This window comes from Littorina saxatilis, linkage group LG9 (genome assembly GCF_037325665.1).
Source record: "Littorina saxatilis isolate snail1 linkage group LG9, US_GU_Lsax_2.0, whole genome shotgun sequence".
NCBI classification, from domain to species: Eukaryota; Metazoa; Mollusca; class Gastropoda; order Littorinimorpha; family Littorinidae; genus Littorina; species Littorina saxatilis.
This window is the reverse complement of record NC_090253.1, coordinates 33494120-33511336: the sequence shown is the minus strand read 5'-3', so window position 1 is coordinate 33511336 and position 17217 is coordinate 33494120. Positions and strand designations below refer to the sequence as shown.

The 17217-nt window shown below is 43.7% G+C and overlaps 1 protein-coding gene and 1 long non-coding RNA gene across 3 annotated transcripts in view; both read right to left on the bottom strand.

Annotated features, from left to right (window-relative positions):
* Positions 1 to 3378, bottom strand: part of LOC138977044 (G protein-coupled receptor kinase 3-like) — a 195907-nt gene extending 192529 nt beyond the window's left edge. The window contains exons 1-2 of one of the 2 annotated variants that reach the window (XM_070349947.1): positions 3028 to 3378; positions 2749 to 2825 (exon numbers count right to left, since the gene is read on the bottom strand). In XM_070349947.1, coding sequence (XP_070206048.1) covers positions 2749 to 2825; positions 3028 to 3140 — 190 coding nt within the window. In that variant the 5' untranslated portion in view covers positions 3141 to 3378. The remainder of the gene's footprint in view (positions 1 to 2748; positions 2826 to 3027) is intronic. The other variant, XM_070349948.1, reaches the window with a different exon arrangement.
* A 4209-nt stretch (positions 3379 to 7587) lies between these two features.
* On the bottom strand, positions 7588 to 10663 carry LOC138977410 (uncharacterized). Its single transcript, XR_011459265.1, has 3 exons — positions 10292 to 10663; positions 9592 to 9792; positions 7588 to 8812 (listed from the first exon to the last, which is right to left on the bottom strand). It is a non-coding gene; the product is annotated as an uncharacterized lncRNA (long non-coding RNA).
* Between the last annotated feature and the right edge of the window lie 6554 nt (positions 10664 to 17217).

The window sequence follows — 17217 nt, the reverse complement described above, 5'->3', positions numbered from 1 at the left end:
CTTTTATTTAGCTCATAAACCCCGAACAGACTGTTATGTGTTGTTTTTAGCATTATCATGTGCTGCATATGGTCTCAGTAAAAACAAAACAAGGTGATGTATGTTACTTTACACCAAAATGCCCTAACAGTGGTCCTTCTGATGTAAATTTTGTCATTCAGTGTACTTGTTTTCATGTTGAAACAAAGGTTTGGTCTTGCTGGTTGTTCTTAAGCGCTGATAAGTTATCTTCTGTCTCTAAAACAAATTCATTGTCATTTTCAAGTATTCTCAGTATGTATGTTACATTTACACCCTTGTCAGAAGGCCTCACTTAAGTCACTCTACAAGCCAACAGGTGCAAGCACTAGGAATCCTGTGACCATAGTTTAACTACCAGGAAGCCAATGCATGGCCCCTCCATAGGAGCCTAAATTGATGACGTCACTGCAATAAAGTCTGTGAACTCCATAAAGTCTCTTATTTCTAATGCATGGACCGCGCATAGAGCCTAATGTCGGCCATAAAGTTATAGCAGGCCCCTCCTTCCAATAAGAGTTATGGAACCCGCTATTGGAGCGTTTAAAATGGCGGCTGCTTTCATGCCGATTCAGGATGAGAAGAAATTTGAGAAGCAACCGGATCTTTCTTGACCGCCTACATCCACTGAATCGTTACGACAACGTGGAACTGTACAGAAAATTCCGCTTTCGTCGGCAGGACATTCTTGCAATCACGGATGAACTGTAAGAGCAACTCGAACTGCCGAATCGAAAGGGTGCATTGCCGCCGGTTCTGCGGGTTATCTTGACTTTGGGTCAGTTTTTACGCGTGCGGATCTTTTCAAGATGTGTGTGGCGAACTGATCGCGGTACATAAGTAATAATGATAATAATAATAATAATAATACGGGAATTTATAACATCAAACACAGCATGCAGAACCAGCAAGAGAGTGACTTCTACCTTTATGGCGAGGGTACCGGAAATCCGAATGGATATAGATTCCACGAAAGCCAAGTTTTATCAGGAGACGGGCTTTCCAAACTGTCTGCGGCAAATGGTGTACAACTGACCCGCCGCGAAGCATCACAAAGCTTGACGCATGCGCAGAGACACAGGATGACGGGGAATCCCTTCCACTATCTACGTGTTAAAAATAGAGCCGCTCTTAGCTATGGCAGGCACTATTTCATCTCATGCATGCGGACCGCTGAGTTCTATAGTGCGTTTCATAGCTATGCGCTCCACAGCGCTATGAAATCCTAAAAGTATGGAGGGGCTATACATTCGGCCCCAGGTGTCTGAGGTACATGTATAAGAAAACACACACTTTTGTGTATTATGGCATTATTTAAAGACTGTGACAAAACTTGTTTGGGCAAGTAGGTAAAATTTCATTTGCACCAAACGCATATTTTTAACTTAGAGTAACTTAGAAGGACAATTAAATTACATCAAAGATTCAAACACCACTTTTTCGCTCAATATCTTTAAAATTACAATCATCCTATCTAATGACCTTCCTCTGCAATGATTTTTATGTAAGTTTGACCAGAAACATTTTTTAAGATAGTTTCCCTTTTTTCATGATTATTTACACCAAATGTAACGTACAGACCAGCTAAAAAAGAACGCTCAAAATCCAAAACCTATTTTCAGATCAAACTTTAATAATCTAACATATGTTTTTCCATCCATTTCTGGACCTATTAAAAATTAGATTGAGATGATACCCTTATCAGTAACTTGGTTATTCACTGCACAATGTACCATGCGTTTCGCGTAACGCCTTGTGTGCCAAAAAAGGTGCTTTTTTTCTTGAACAAAGTCAATTTTCTCTGCATCCAGGCGACTGACAGACATAAATTTGGTATGGATAGAATCTGCATGAGGAATACTTCATAACTGTATTGTTTATATTGTAGTCATTTAAAAACAGAACAAAATACAAAGTGATAAAAGTATCCAGAACAGGATTTTTGCATTTGGACACCTTGACAGATTCCTGACCATATATATATGTTGTGTTTGTTCAGCGCTGCAGTAGCCCACTATTCTTTTGTGCTAGTGACCGGTGCTCTTTGGATCATCAGCTTAGCCGGGCACAGCTTCATCTATCCACTTCAGCACCCTTGCCCCTGTGTCGGTGTCAGTGTCAACTGTAATTCCCGCGGAAAACTTGCATACATGTGTGTTTACTAGCAGTAGCAGTAGCACTAGCAGATGATTACATTCTGGAAGCAGAACTGACGGTACACATAACAGTAACATAAGTCTACTCCTTTTAGTTTTAGTTTTTGTGCATCGCCGCCCATCGGAAGAATCCCTCCAAGAATTTCTTGTAATTTTGTTTCTCCCCAACTTCTCTTGTGTATAGTACACATGGACAGCATCAAATTGGAAGTCTGAATTATAACACCCAACTGTATTACCAATACCATTCCCCGCTGCAAAGTGTGAACCACCCTGGCCAAGGCAATCAAACAGTCTAATGAATACATAATTCAAAATCTTATCTTTCTTTTAATTTTTATATATTTTTAACGGGTCACAGGAATACATTTGCAGCAGAAAATGGTGACACATATATATATGCAGGTGTTTGAAATCTAAAATACTGAATAAGGATAATCCCTGCTGTTTGGTGCTTTCCTCGTGTATTCAACAGAACAAGCCAGCAACCGAGAAGAAGAGGATGTGCAATGGTAATTTAACGTCAACAGACAACACAAACAGTAACTGGGCACATTCAACAGTATACACTTACCAAGTTTCTGGTTGAAAATTTTGTCAAATGTAACTTCCCCAACCTTAGTGAGGTGCTTGTGCATTATGCTCCGTACACTGAAAACAAAATAAAAGCAAATAAGCAAATCGTCACACTGGATGATGTCAGACCCAAGCCGCAAGTATTTAACAACAAACCATCCAATGTGAATGATCCAAATGTTTTGTTTTGTTGACCGATGAAATTGACATACAATTAATAGGCATTGTACAAACGCACAAACGTACCGACCACGAACATGTACTTGCTAAAACTGACCTTGGGTCTGGGAGCACAATTTTCTTGCTAGCCCTGGCTGCAGGAGTAGATTTACTCTTCTCCATTGCCATGAGGTAGCTAACGTCGGCGAGGACTGCCTCTAGATCCGCCATTTTTCAATCGGGCCTACTCGAAGCAGCCTCACAGGGAGAAAAAAATCCTGCAACCTAACCGCCACCCAGCCTACACACGCATTCTACCGCTTTAACATGTCATGACACATCTTGTAAATCCACTTGAATTCATCATATGTTCCGTAACAACAAATGTCAGGTAAAATCCAACCCAAAAGATCAGTCGTACGGTTGACAATACCAGAGAAGCATACAACATATGTAAATATTAATTAGTCGTCCTGCAAAGGCGTATGGGAAATTCGGCCCGCAGTATTCTGAGCGCCATTGGTTGGCCGACTGGATCGGATCGATCATGATAATCTGTGATGATTCCCTGCAATTTTTACAAAAACAAAAATGATACGTTCTGAAATACTAGAGTTTTCTGTTAACAACATTTGGCAAACTGCTGTCAATCACATCAGAGCTACTGTGACCTAATTTTGTCATCTGAAAATAGAATTGACCTTGTAAACACACTGGCTATCAACGGCAGTCCACGTACGGTGCGCACTGAAAATGGCCCCTCCCATGAAATATTGTTATTCTTCTGGTTTTGGGTGTTGTGTGTTGCAATCTTTAACACTAGTCTTAAGAAGTAAAAAAAAAATTAACAACAAAAAAACAATCTTGCGCTTTTCCATGTTTAGTTGTGTTTTGTTTCCACAAGGACAACTCACAGTCACAGACACAGTTCGCCCGTTACTTGATGACCGTCTGTGTCTGGCCGGTCGGGTCACTTTGTGCCCCGGACTACCCTGGACTACCCCGGACTACCCCTGTGTGTGTGTGTGTGTGTGTGTGTGAGAGAGATTTACTCACAGAAGAGCCGTAATCAAAGTAATAGACATGGCCAAGTAACGAATGAGATTTACTAAAATGGTGCGAATTCTTCAAAGAGAACTGTGAACAAATGGTTTCGGGTGCATTTTCTGTCATAATTTTATGCATCATTATTCCTTTGTTATAATTCATTCTTGACTTTAGAGGTAGGACCCCTATGTTGATGTAGTCTGAGTCTGTGAGAGTAGACTGTTTGAGTAATACAACTTTTAGCGCTCTTTTGTGTAATCTGCTGAGTAGCTTTAGGGAATTATCACTTGCTGAGTCCCATAGACTGGATACGTAATCAATAAGAGACTGAATATGAGCAGTGAAAAATAACTTCCTGGTTTTGTAAATAAACACAGATCAATAGATCTGTCTTTGTTGTCCAAACATTTCTTGTAGTCCGGGGTAGTCCTGGGTAGTCCTGGGTAGTCCGGGACGGTAGTCTGGGGCGCAAAGGGTTTTGTAAATAAACACAGATCAATAGATCTGTCTTTGTTGTCCAAACACTTCTTGTAGTCCGGGGTAGTCCTGGGTAGTCCGGGGTAGTCCGGGGCACAAAGTGACCCGCGCCAGGGCCATTCAAAATAACGGTGATGCAGCTGCGTGTCTCTTTTATTCCCCCACATCATCGGCAGAGGGCTATCTTGTTTTTCTTTTTCTGGTACGGCACTTAAGTTTCCTGACACCATGACTTCGCACCGCCTGTACCACTGACGCTGTTCATGATTAGTAGTTATACGGGCAGGGAAACATAATTAGCCGTTGGTCAGCACTAAGTCGTCGTCGTCGGTCGGCGACGTCGGAATGGAGTCGTATGCAAACACACTGGTCAAGTTGCTTCTTTAGTCTCTATCAACCCAAAGAGTTATGATCTGGAGGTGGCACTTTTCAGCACGTGTACGCAGGGCCGGACTAGGCTAAGAGGAGCCTGGGGGGGGGGTTGCCAGTGGCAGTGGTCAGTGTTCCAGGGGGATGTTCCCCCTGGCGGGGTCAAGGTGCAGAGCCCCTTGTGTTTGTGATGGGTAGGTCATATTCTGAGATAGGAAAATGGTCGCTCCTTGCATGAAACGGCATAAAATAAACAATCTGATAAAAAAAGTTTCAAATAAGTGATCATTAGGTACATGTTTAGGCTAGGGGGGGGGGGGGGTTGCGCAACCCCCATAACCCCCCCGGTAGTCCGGCCCTGTGTACGGGAACGTGTACGGGTAACGTCATCAAATCTAGTTTTTACGTCACGCGTTTGCCTAGATCTGCAGTCTTGGTGGTAGCAAAACAACGTATGATTTGGAACGGCATTGGCCGAGAGAAAAAGTGAGTCACGGGTGACACAATATCTACACGTATACGCGTACAGGTCTTTGCTACACGTTCGATCATCTAGAACACTGTATTACGAGCACAGGCACTCGTCACGTCTTACTTGGATGTCACTTGTGATGGACGGTCGTCTTATGGTTTATACAAGGTATGATACTGAGTCTCTCGACCTCGTCGGCAAACTTCGCATTCCGGCTGCCATACACAGCTTAGCAAAGCAAAACAACGGCTATGATATAATCAAGTATACGTGGAGGTTACATGCCGAGTCTCAGTGATTATCAAAAATAATGGTCGAAGTTAGCGGATCATGAAAAATGCGAGCTTCAGCGAGCTTTTTCATGACCGCGAACTGAGACGAGGTATGTAACCTCTTTATTCCTCCTTTCTTCAGTTATTCAAAGAAAAGAGGAGTTTTTGTGCGAAAGTTTGATCGAATCATATTCACCCAACCAGTCTACCTGCGCAGGCGATCGATTAATGCGCGGTTGCATAGTTCCGTGCAAATCATTCAATTCCAGGGCCGGACCCAGGGGGGGGGGGGGGGGGGGGGGGTGTTCCAGGGGTTCCGGAACCCCACCCCTGGAAAAAGCATGTACCTTGCTTTGACTTTTACTAGTTTTAGCACCAAAACAATGCTGCTCTTAACCCTCAAAACAAGAATGCACCAGATTGCACAGATTTTAACCGTTTTTCAAAAATTTTCCGCATGCCCCCGGACCCCCCTAGTTCGCAAGCAGGCGCGCGCTTGTGGCTTCGCCACTTCGCTGATTTGCCCCCCCAAAAAAGGAAGAACCCCCCCCCCCCCCCCTTACAACTCATTTGGTCCGGCCCTGAATTCTGTTAACACTTCTTGTCAGTTTCCATGTTTTGAAGTAAAATCAAGTACACAGTTATGTTGTCATTTTGCTGTGGCGGTAAAGGCAGATAGTGTGTGTTCTGTTCATGTTTTGGTATCGCTCAGGAAATGTTCTTTCCTCGAATGTGACTAGCAGACGAAGTTTTACACCCGTGTTCCAACGTTAAAAACTGTATGAAGTTCAGTTTTCTGGGGCAAAATAGTGTATGAAACCGCTGCATGTTCTTTAAGTTGATTAAATGTTTGCAATTGATTGCGTGTGATCTGTTTATAAAATGAAATATTGTTGAAAACTGACCGTCGGATTGCAGTCTTGTCGATGCAGCCGAAATCTGGAAGGGGAACTACTCGTGTCACTAGACAAAGTATGAGAGTTACTTTTCCTTGGAATCTTGCTAGCGATAAACGATTGTGCACGGCAGATCTGAATTCAGAAAACAACCAAACTCATGGATTTTATATTGAGATTCATGTGTTCAAGCCTGTAGTTGCTGGTTTAAATGCGGTATGGTTGTTTTGCAAAAAGTAGATCCACAATGTGTACAGTCTCTACCCATGAGCTATCGAGGATTCAGGCCCGTTGTTGGGTAAGTGATTTTGGTTGTTGGGTAAGTTACCGAAAAATAACTAGCCCTACAAGTTTACAGAGAGAAAGAAGCAGAGGGGGGAATAAATTAAACTATCAGGCAGCTACAGATTTATCAGACGTTGCTACGGCTGTTATTTTGCAAAACAGCACGGATTTTGGCACACAAAAACCCACGTTGTTCTAGACCGAACGGAAGTTACGTATGACTTACTTCCCCTTATAATCAAACCAAGACAACAAGCTGTGTCTTCATTGGCTGAAGGAAAAATATTGCGCGAAATCTGACGTAGATCTGTTGTAGATTTGAGAAAACATAAGAAGGTTGGTTACGTGTACATGTACTAACGTTGCAATCTTGAATGAAATGTAGTAAGATTGTTTTTGTTGCTCAAGACTGTTATTTTTATGGAGCTTTTCTCAATGTCTGTCCAAAATTGTGCACCATAACAGAGAGGAAAGAGAGAAATTTTGTTTCCCATCCACATCAGTTACGGGTTGGTTGTTGATGTAGAACGATAGCAAAGAAGTCAGGTCAGATAATGCACACAGCACGTGACGCTTGCAGAGAAGGATATACAATCAGGGTTCTTGCATGCTTACAGTGATATCTTTCTTGCTATTTTTCATCAATGAACATAATGCCACAGCAAAACATATTTAACCCAATTGTACTTTGTGGTTTATGTTGAGAGTGAAGTTAGGATTTATCTTTTCAAGAAGTGGACTCGGCAGTCGTTCAGGCTATCCAAATAATCTAATTTGCAGGCTTAGGTTCCCAGTTAGCTAGCACACAAAGAGCACCAAGTACGTGCACTGACATCTGTGTACAGTACAGAGTAGGGCAACCGAGCTTGACCCATCTGTGCAATTATAAGTTGATCAAAATGCTAATCGAATTGATTGAAAATTAAGCAGATAATACCCTCCTGCTGCATATTTTATGCACACATTTTTTTCAACAAAGTAACTAATTGTTTTCAGGTTCTAGTGTTCATCACAAGACATATTCTTATTTATATTTTTATTTTCAGAAGCCATATACTCAGGATCATTCCACATCTCATACCTGCATGTGCATACTTCCAAACCATTGAAGAAGTCACACATGACCCTTCATATATATTTATTTCAAATTAAATCTTTCATTAAACACCTCCATATGTTACTAATTCATACCAATGTACAACAATACAATTTAGCAACAACAATATAGAGAAAGACACACTTAACTAATAATCTGCATTCAAAATTATTACAACACTTCTTTCGGCACACACACAAACACACATACTTTTTGGAATCCTACTGCTAAAGTTGAACGAACACATTTAACAGCAACATGCAAGCATTCATTCTTGTATTCAAGAAACATGCAAGTATACACTCTTCTTTCGTCTTTCAATAGACATTTTCCGAAAAAGACTGTGTTTGAGTGTTTATGGAGTAGTTTTATTTCTGGATGGTGAGCCAAGATAAAACACACACACACACACACACACACACACACACACACACACATGCATGTTGATCGTATAATAGTGAACAATAATCATAAAGTGCATATTTTGTCAAAGTGTTGGTGTCAGAAATATGCTCGAGGGAGCCCACATTCATTGCCAGCATGATAGTTTGACTGTTGATTGAAAAAGTTAACACATGATGGTAGTACTCATGAGCTTGGATGTGCAGGTTTTGGAAAGAACAGTGCGTCATATTTATTTGCAGAAAATGTGTATCGGGACTGTGAGGCTTTTCATCACTTGCCTGAACATTATTATTCCTTGGCATAATTAAGGTTCATAAGGGTCGGCGGTCAATAAAACCCTGAGAAGATTTGTTTCCAAACATCGTCAACTGTAGTGTTGCTCCTAGGCCTAAGTTTTTTTTCTCTCACTGGTCCACACTTTTTTTCTGATTTGAACCACTGGCTAGTCAGCCTGCTGTCCGGTACATTTTGACATGTTGGAGGCCCTCTGATTGAAAAAATATTGTGATAAATCTTGAAGAAGTTGGCCGCTGAGGTAAATCCACTTCCTCTCCACTGTATAGTTCTTGTCCATCAGACTGTTACTGAAACAAACAGTTCAGATTATCATTAGTGCGTATAGTCCTTAAGCCAAAACTGACACTGCAGCTTTTTTCTTTCACCTCTCCATCTACTTATTTGTTTTGCTTTTGTACGTAGTACACACTCACTCTTATCACACAGAGTTTCTCAAATAAAAAAAGAAACAAAACTAAAAACAGAGGAAACAAGCAAAAAAAACACCACCACAACCAAGAAGAAGAACAACCTAGCTGAAGACAAGCTGTTTTGCACAACGCAAACATGTGCATTACTCAAAATGTGACCCTCCACCACGAAATGAGTCGCATGTCACCTCGCGCGGTTCTGCGCTAGGCTTATTATAAGTCCGGGGAGTGTCTGGTAACAGTGTGAGGGTCACCTTAGTCACAGGCTTATAACTCAAACTGTTTTCGCTCTTTTCTAAAACGGTTTTCACCACTGGATAGAGCATAAAAAAACTCTTTAGGAAAATGTAAAAATAAGAAAATCATGCAAAGGTAACATGCGACTCATTCCGTGGTGGAAGGTCACAAATGGTAATTAGACAGGTAATTAATCATTTCTAAAAGTCAATTCCTAAAAGTGTGTAAATAGTCAAACTCTAACTAAAAATTTTAAATAAAAATGTATCACTAGAAAACACACACACACACACACACACACACACACACACACACACACACACACACACACACACACACACACACACAGATGATCTTGTATTTTCTGATAACATGTCCTAATTAAACCATTGAAGAATAGGTGTCTGAACTCAAGTTACTCAGAGATGAAGAGTTGACCTTCTGTTGTTATTCCTCAAGAGATTAGTACTGCTCATGCATGTCGCCTCGGGTTTTCCGTGTTCGGCCTGCATGCAGTTCCCCAAGCATCCGCTGTGTAAACGGATGTCTCTTGCTTCCTGTAAAGTTCTTCTGCAATTTGCTGTTCCAGCACTATCAGTCATCAATGTAGAATACTCCACCTGCAAAAGTGCCAATACCCCTAATATGTGTCAAATAACTTCTGATTCATAATGTAGATCAGATCTACACCCGATAGCCGAAATTGTGTGACTGGACAACTATTTGGTATCACTCGGGAATTGCTGCTTCCATATTCAGCTATGAATCTTCAAATTACAATTTGAAACTGATTTACCCCTTCCCTTCGCTTCCAAAAATCACATCAATCTGAGAGAGAAAACATAAAATTCCCTAACTTGTCAAGTTATTTGCTTCTGGTCGTCAGATCTAAATGCAATTACAGTATTACAACTGTGCACAGACTGAGTTTGAGATCTACTTGAACGAGGACGGCTACCATATCCGCGCTACCCATTAATCTCTCTCTCTCTCTCTCTCTCTCTCTCTCTCTCTCTCTCTCTCTCTCTCTCTCTCTCTCTCTCTCTCTCTCTTTCAAATAACCTGCTGAAGGGTTGGGGATACATGTGTTGGGGATTATCTATTCGAAAATTCGCTCACCTTCAAATGAGGTTGAAATGTGGACTCCGTTGCGTCTTCAGCAGAACATGTCAAAACCATGAGTCATATGTTTATTTCGTGACGTTCAACAACAGGCTTTGAATGAGTTCATCGGCAGTAAACAAACAATTCTCTCATCTCTGCTCGTGGTTGAAACACAACCACAATCCCTGACAAAACAGACTCAGTTTCCAGTTTTTGAAAACTATCCGAAGACTTGATGCACTGGTCACACTGGCCAAATCAGCTATATATTTTCTCTGGTGAATCCATGGTTTCCAACTCCATCACAAGGATGAGACAATCTAAATTTATGTTTGCATCCCATTATCTGGAAGTTGCAAGAAGAATCAAGGAATAGCGGAAAGTTGGCGGTGAACAGACAGATCGACTGACGAACGCCGCTGACAACTTTTTAATTATGCCTGGTCATGGGGTCACATGCGCAGGAAGCATGCGCAACCTGTCTGTCGTCTGCTGCAATCTCGGTTTCTGATAACTTCACAACTTCCGTTCGCAACGAAGAGACTTGTAATATTAGTAGTCTTGAGAGCGCACAGGCCCCGCCCACTTTGATCCCGACCCGCTCGTGACGAGTGCCTGTGATTACGAGCAGAGGCAAAACGCCGAGACGGCTGCTCGATACCGGTGTAACACGAAATTTTTACTCCACAAAAAATTTACTCTGGAGTAAATATTTCGTACGAAATTCTTACTCCGAGTACACTTTTCGTACGAGAAAAGAACTCCCCAAGGCACGAAAAAATTACTCCCTCCACGAAATTTTTACTCCCCATTTTTTTTACTTCCAGTAAAAATATCGTACGCAAAAATGGGATGCGGGCGAAGGGATAATGCCAATAAGTGATCTCGCGCACACGAATGTCGCGCTACCCTCCTTCCACCCCTTCCACCACCAAGACTAACAGGGGACAAGGGAGTAAAAATTTCGTACACCTGGCATGGGAGGTAAAATTGCTCGTGTTGGGGTGAAGTAATTTATTCGTTATTTATTCGTCAGGGGAGTAACATTTGTGTACGAAATGTTTACTCGGAACTCACCTGTCTTGCGGAGTAATTTTCTCGTGCAATGGGGGAGTGCTTTTTTTCGTAAAGGGAGTAACTTTTTCGTACAAAATGTTTACTCCGGAGTAAAAATCTCGGGGTACATCACGAAGCGTCCCGGTACCGAAGCGTCCCGGTACCGAAGCGTCCCGGTGCCGAAGCGTCCCGGTACCGAAGCGTCCCACTATAACGCGTCACAGGGGTACCGGGACGCTTTGGTACCGGGACGCTCCCGCGCAGTAGGGCACGAAGCGTCCCGGTACCGAAGCGTCCCGGTGCCGAAGCGTCCCGGTACCAGTCACCACGCACATCCTCGGCTCGCATGCCAATGTATTTATAAAGCAAAGGGAATTCCTGTAATTCACACAGAGCAATCACTTGGTCTTAAACGTGCACAAGACAAAAACTGTCATACTGGGGGAGCGAGCCAGTCTGAAGAGTACTCGGGTCCAGCGCGAGCGTTTTTTATTACCCAAATGAACCCAAACAAACCCAAATTAACCCAAATGATACAATTTAAAAGTCTGGATCTGGATCTGGATCTGGATAACCCGCCTGGGTTGGTGGTTGGCGGGTGCGCCACAGAAGCCGACGACGACTATCAACGTGACGTTTTTTGGGTGTGCGCATCTAAAAGAGTCTTAAAAGTTCACTGTACACAAGGTGGATATAGTGTACAACTCCAGCTGGTCTTCTTGCTGCTGTACTTGCGGTTTTAGTCCGTTTGCCCTAGAATGTAGGCTTTTCAAGCACAGTTAAAAAATGCTATGTTACAATGTTAAAAACTGGATAAAAACTACTGAGGCTCTCACACTGGTTTCTGCCCCCCTAACGCCGATGAGAAGGCGCTGGGCGTGGTCAGGGTGACGGTGGCTTCGCTCAAATTGTTCCACTCGATCACTGTCTTTATAAAGAACGAGTTCCTGTATTGATCAGTCTTTGAGGTAGGAGCTTTGAAACAGCGGCTGTTGTTGGTTGCCTGTCTCTGGAGGATGTTTTGGCTCTCATACCCCTCGTAGGCTTTAGGCTTGACTCGGCGCCGAGATACGCTCACCGGGGTGAGGAAGGAGTCAGGGGGTAAGGCAGGTACAAGTCCATTGATGATTTTGAACAGCATCGTCAGGCGAAGTTGCTGACGGCGTTCCTGGAGTGTAGGGAGTTGGAGGTACTCTAGCATCTTGGTGACGCAGCCTGGGTCCTTGGACACGTAGTCTTTCATGATGAACCTAGCGGCTAGGCGTTGGATGCGTTCGAGTCTCTCAACGTCTTGTTTGTAGTAGGGGTCCCAGACCACCGCCCCGTACTCAAGGGTGGACCTGACAAGAGTGATGTAGGCAAGGCGACGGCACTCACGTGGGCAGTTCCGGAGGTTCCGGCGTAAGAAGCCCAGGGCAGATCCTGCCCTCTTGCAGAGACTGGTGATGTGGGGGCCCCACTTCAGGTCGGCTGAGATCTGTATGCCGAGGTACGGGTTCTGTTCGACCTGTTGGAGGATGGTGTCTCCGAGGCTGTAGAAGTAGTGGGATGTGGATCTGGTGGAGAGGACGTAGCACTTCTTAGCGTTGAACCTCATCCCCCACTGGTTGGCCCACTCTTCCAAGCTCTTTAGGTCTGCCTGTAGCGTAAGGTGGTCCTGAAAGGTGCGGATCTGGCGGTAGAGGAGACAGTCATCCGCAAAAAGTCTGACAGACGACTGGACTGAGTCTGGGAGGTCGTTGATATGGCACAGGAACAACAACGGACCCAGCACTGTGCCTTGCGGGACGCCGGACTCGACCTCTACCTCTTCAGATGCCTCGCCCTCCAGTACAACCCTCATCTTCCGCTTGGTCAGGAAACTGGTCAGCCAGTCGGAGGCAGAACAGTACTGAAAAGACTTTTTCCGACGCTCACGCTTAGTGAAGCCAGAAAGGGTGTGTGATAACAGACATATCCCTCTTGTGAACGGAAGCCTCCGGACTTTTCCCCCGAACTTGTCCACACGGGTACAGTATTTCTAAATTGGTGCAATGTGAGTACAGATCTAAAGTAAAGTTGGAGAAAAGTTGGGCAAAAAGTGAATTTTTTTTTACCAAAAGCAAATCAAGGTCTGTGCAAAATTAAAAAAATCAGTGAAGTTAAGGTCAAATCAAGGTCAAGATTAAATTTAAAAAAAATAAATATGGTTAGTCAAGTCAAGATCAAATCAAGGTCAACAAGGGCGGATCTGGGGGGGGGGTTACACGGGTTACGTAACCCCCCCACCGCCCACCCCCCAAAAAAGAGGTAATTTATTGGCTCAGGATGCACCAGATAGCTCTATTTTTCTTCTTTGGATAAAAAAAAATTCCGGGGGTGCATGCCCCCGGACCCCCCTAGAGGCTTAGGCGCCGTCAACTTGTATCTTCGTTTAACTTGTATCTTGGTCAAGGTTTAAAAAAAAAAAAAGTCTAAGTCCTGTGACGCGTTATAGTGGGATGCTTCGGTACCGGGACGCTTTGGTACCGGGACGCTTCGGTACCGGGACGCTTCGGTACCGGGACGCTTTGGTACCGGGACGCTTCGGTACCAGGACGCTTTGGTACCGGGACGCTTCGGGGTGTCCCCAAAATCTCGTGAGACTGACGTCGGTTGAATGACGTACTTCAGGTTGATGTAGGAATAGCCGACTTGCAGGACACCGTGACCCAGCATAATTAACAGACCCAATGTGAAGGTTTGTTGGGGGACAATGCACTTCCGGTTAAAAACACGTGTACTGGCAAAACACGTGGAAACCGGCTTTAATACAAAATGGATTGCTTCGCACGGCCGGAGGCTGTGACTGATCAGCACACAGACTGGAAGCCCTGTTCGCCGTAACCTAGCCGCAGTTAGTGAGTTACTCACTTTGCGAAAGTAAATCCTCGGTAAAACGGTCTCTCACAAAATTCTCACATGCTACTGCGCATGGAAAACGCCGCCTACCCGACCTTTCCGATTTTCTTTCCACAGAGACAGCGAGAGATCAGCTGTGGAAAAAACGTGAAGCTACTACGCCACTTGTTTTGAAACAAGACGTAATGGTACATTTGACGCGGTTGTGACGACACTTTTCTTAATACACCAGTTAACAGTTTCGGCGTTTACACGGAACGAAGAAGGAAACCGGAACTGAGAGGAAGAAGTACAAAAACACTCACAACAAGAGGCGAAGCCTTCAAGGCTCACGTAAGAAATAGACAAACAGTAACACAAACTCAATCACTCCGTCACACATACACACCCACACACACAGTAAGCTTAGGTGACGACTGTGCAAGAAAGAGAGACACTAGATCTAGATCTGTCTTTATTCCCCCCTCTGCTTCTTTACCTCTGTAAACTTGTAGAGCTAGTTATTTTTCGATAATGACCCAGCAACCAAACAAATAACGAGCCAGCAACAGCCTGAATCCTCGATAGCGCAATGGGTTGAGAAGCTGTTCTGTTTTGGTACTACTTTTGCGACTGAAAAGTTCCGAACGCTCTATACGTACAAAATATACATCTCTGGAGCAAACAATACAAACATACCGCATTTAAATTAACAACTACAGGCCTGAACACATGAATCTCCATATAAAATCCATGAGTTAGGTTGTTTTCTGAATCTAGATCTGCCGTGCACACACCGTTCATCACAAGCAAATTCCCAAGGCAAGTAACTCATACTCTTGCCGACAAGAGTAGTTCCCCTTCTTTTAACGCAGTTTCTTCGACAACACTGACTGCAATCCGACGGTCAGTTTTCAACAATATTTCATTTTATAAAAAGATCACACGCAACAAAATGCACACATCTCATCAATTTAAACAACATAAAGCGGTTTCATACACTATTTTCCCCAGAAAACTGAACTTCATACAGTAATTAACGTTCGAACACGGGTGCAAAAGTTCGTCTGCTAGTCCCATTTGACGAAAGAACATTATCCTAACACGATACTAAAACATAAACAGAACACACAATATCTGCCTTTACCGCCACAGCAGAATAACAGCATATCTGTGTACTTGATTTTAGTCTAAAACAGGGAAACTGACAAGAAGTGTTAACAGAATGGAATGATTTGCACGGAACTATACAACCGCGCATTAATCGATCGCCTGCGCAGGTTGACTGGTTGAGTGATTCGGATTCGATCAAACTTTCGCACAAAAACTCCTGTTTTCTTTGAATAACTGAAGAAAGGAGGAATAAAGAGGTTACACACCTCGTCTCAGTGATTATTAAAAATAATGGTCTCAGTTCGCGGTCATGAAAAAGCTCGCTGAAGCTCGCATTTTTCATGATCCGCCAACTTCGACCATTATTTTTAATAATCACTGAGACTCGGCATGTAACCTCTACCATGTAGCCTACTTACAGGGACACGACTGCCAAATAGTCTCGGCCCGCTCAAAATAACAATGACCGAGACCACACACACCACGCGAGAGAGAAAGACTACAGGGAGGCATGCCGTCATGATGCATTAATTGACGTCAAACACTTTTGACCGTGACGTAATCTTATGCGAGCTTTATCCATAGTCTTGGATAACCACTCACACATAGACTCGGAAATGTTAAAGTTTCTACCACAGACATACACACACACACACGCACGCACAAACGCACAGACAGACAAAGTTACGATCGCATAGGCTACACTTCGTGAGCCAAAAACGATCTGCGCATGTGTTCAAATCAAAGGGGAAAAAAAAGGAAAATCGCGTATTTGTAGTGTGCCCGATGTAATCCTGAGAACCAGTACACTCTTTCTGCGGACACTCAAAAGCAACTGCAGGGCTGGAAGACTACAAAATTGCCGTTTCTACGCGTTCTCAAATCAACCCGAACAGGAAGAAGACGAAACAAGTCGCGTAAGGCGAAATTACTACATTTAGTCAAGCTGTCGAACCGCTCACACTGAATGAAACTGAACGCACTGCATTTCATCCAGGGCCGGACTACCGGGGGGGTTATGGGGGTTGCGCACCCCCCCCCCCCCCCCCCCCTAGCCTAAACATGTACCTTACTTATTTAATTTTTTTTTTTATTATTGCTTATTTTATGCCGTTTCATGCAAGGAGCGACCATTTTCCTATCTCAGAATATGACCTACCCGTCAGCTTCAGGGGGCTTCGCCCCCTGACCCCCACAACGAGGGGGGGGGGGGGTGGGTTCTAGGGTTTCCGGACCCCCCCCCCAGCCAAAAAATAAAAATATTGAATGAGGTATGCATTTCTTTATTTTACATTGAGTGTCACGTTTCAATATATCACTTAAGGTGATTATGAACCGGTTAATTACTACTAATTAACTAACCACACCACGATCCACTCTCGCAGGCATACAATTAAATAGAGTCAACAAAAGTATAAGTTTCAGACGCCTGTTTATGTATAAACTCGCCACCTCCCTCGAGCCTTCACTCAAAATATGTTCCTTTTACGTTCTCAACACGTAAAAAAACCCAGTGTTCACTGACAAAATGCCAGTAGTATATAGAAAATTATAGTAACACGCTGAACCCGTGTAAATATAGTTAAATGCGAATGTTCTGTTCGAAAAGCTCTAGTTCGTGCAGGGGTCACACACCCCACGTTGTCACTACTCCAATGAAATCACAGATAAGAAAAGACAACGGTGGTCAACGGGGTGCGTAAGACACGGTGCACTTAGCTTTCTTTCTGCTGCTGCTGCTTAGCCGGTACGCTGGTTAGCCGGTTCGCTGGTTAGCCGGTCCGCTGGTTAGCCGGTTCGCTGGTTAGCCGGTCCTCTGGTTAGCCGGTCTCCTGGTTAGCCGGTCTCCTGGTTAGCGTAGCTTCAACAGGTCCCGCCAAAGTCAGCCGTGCAGATGTTACAGGAACCCGTAA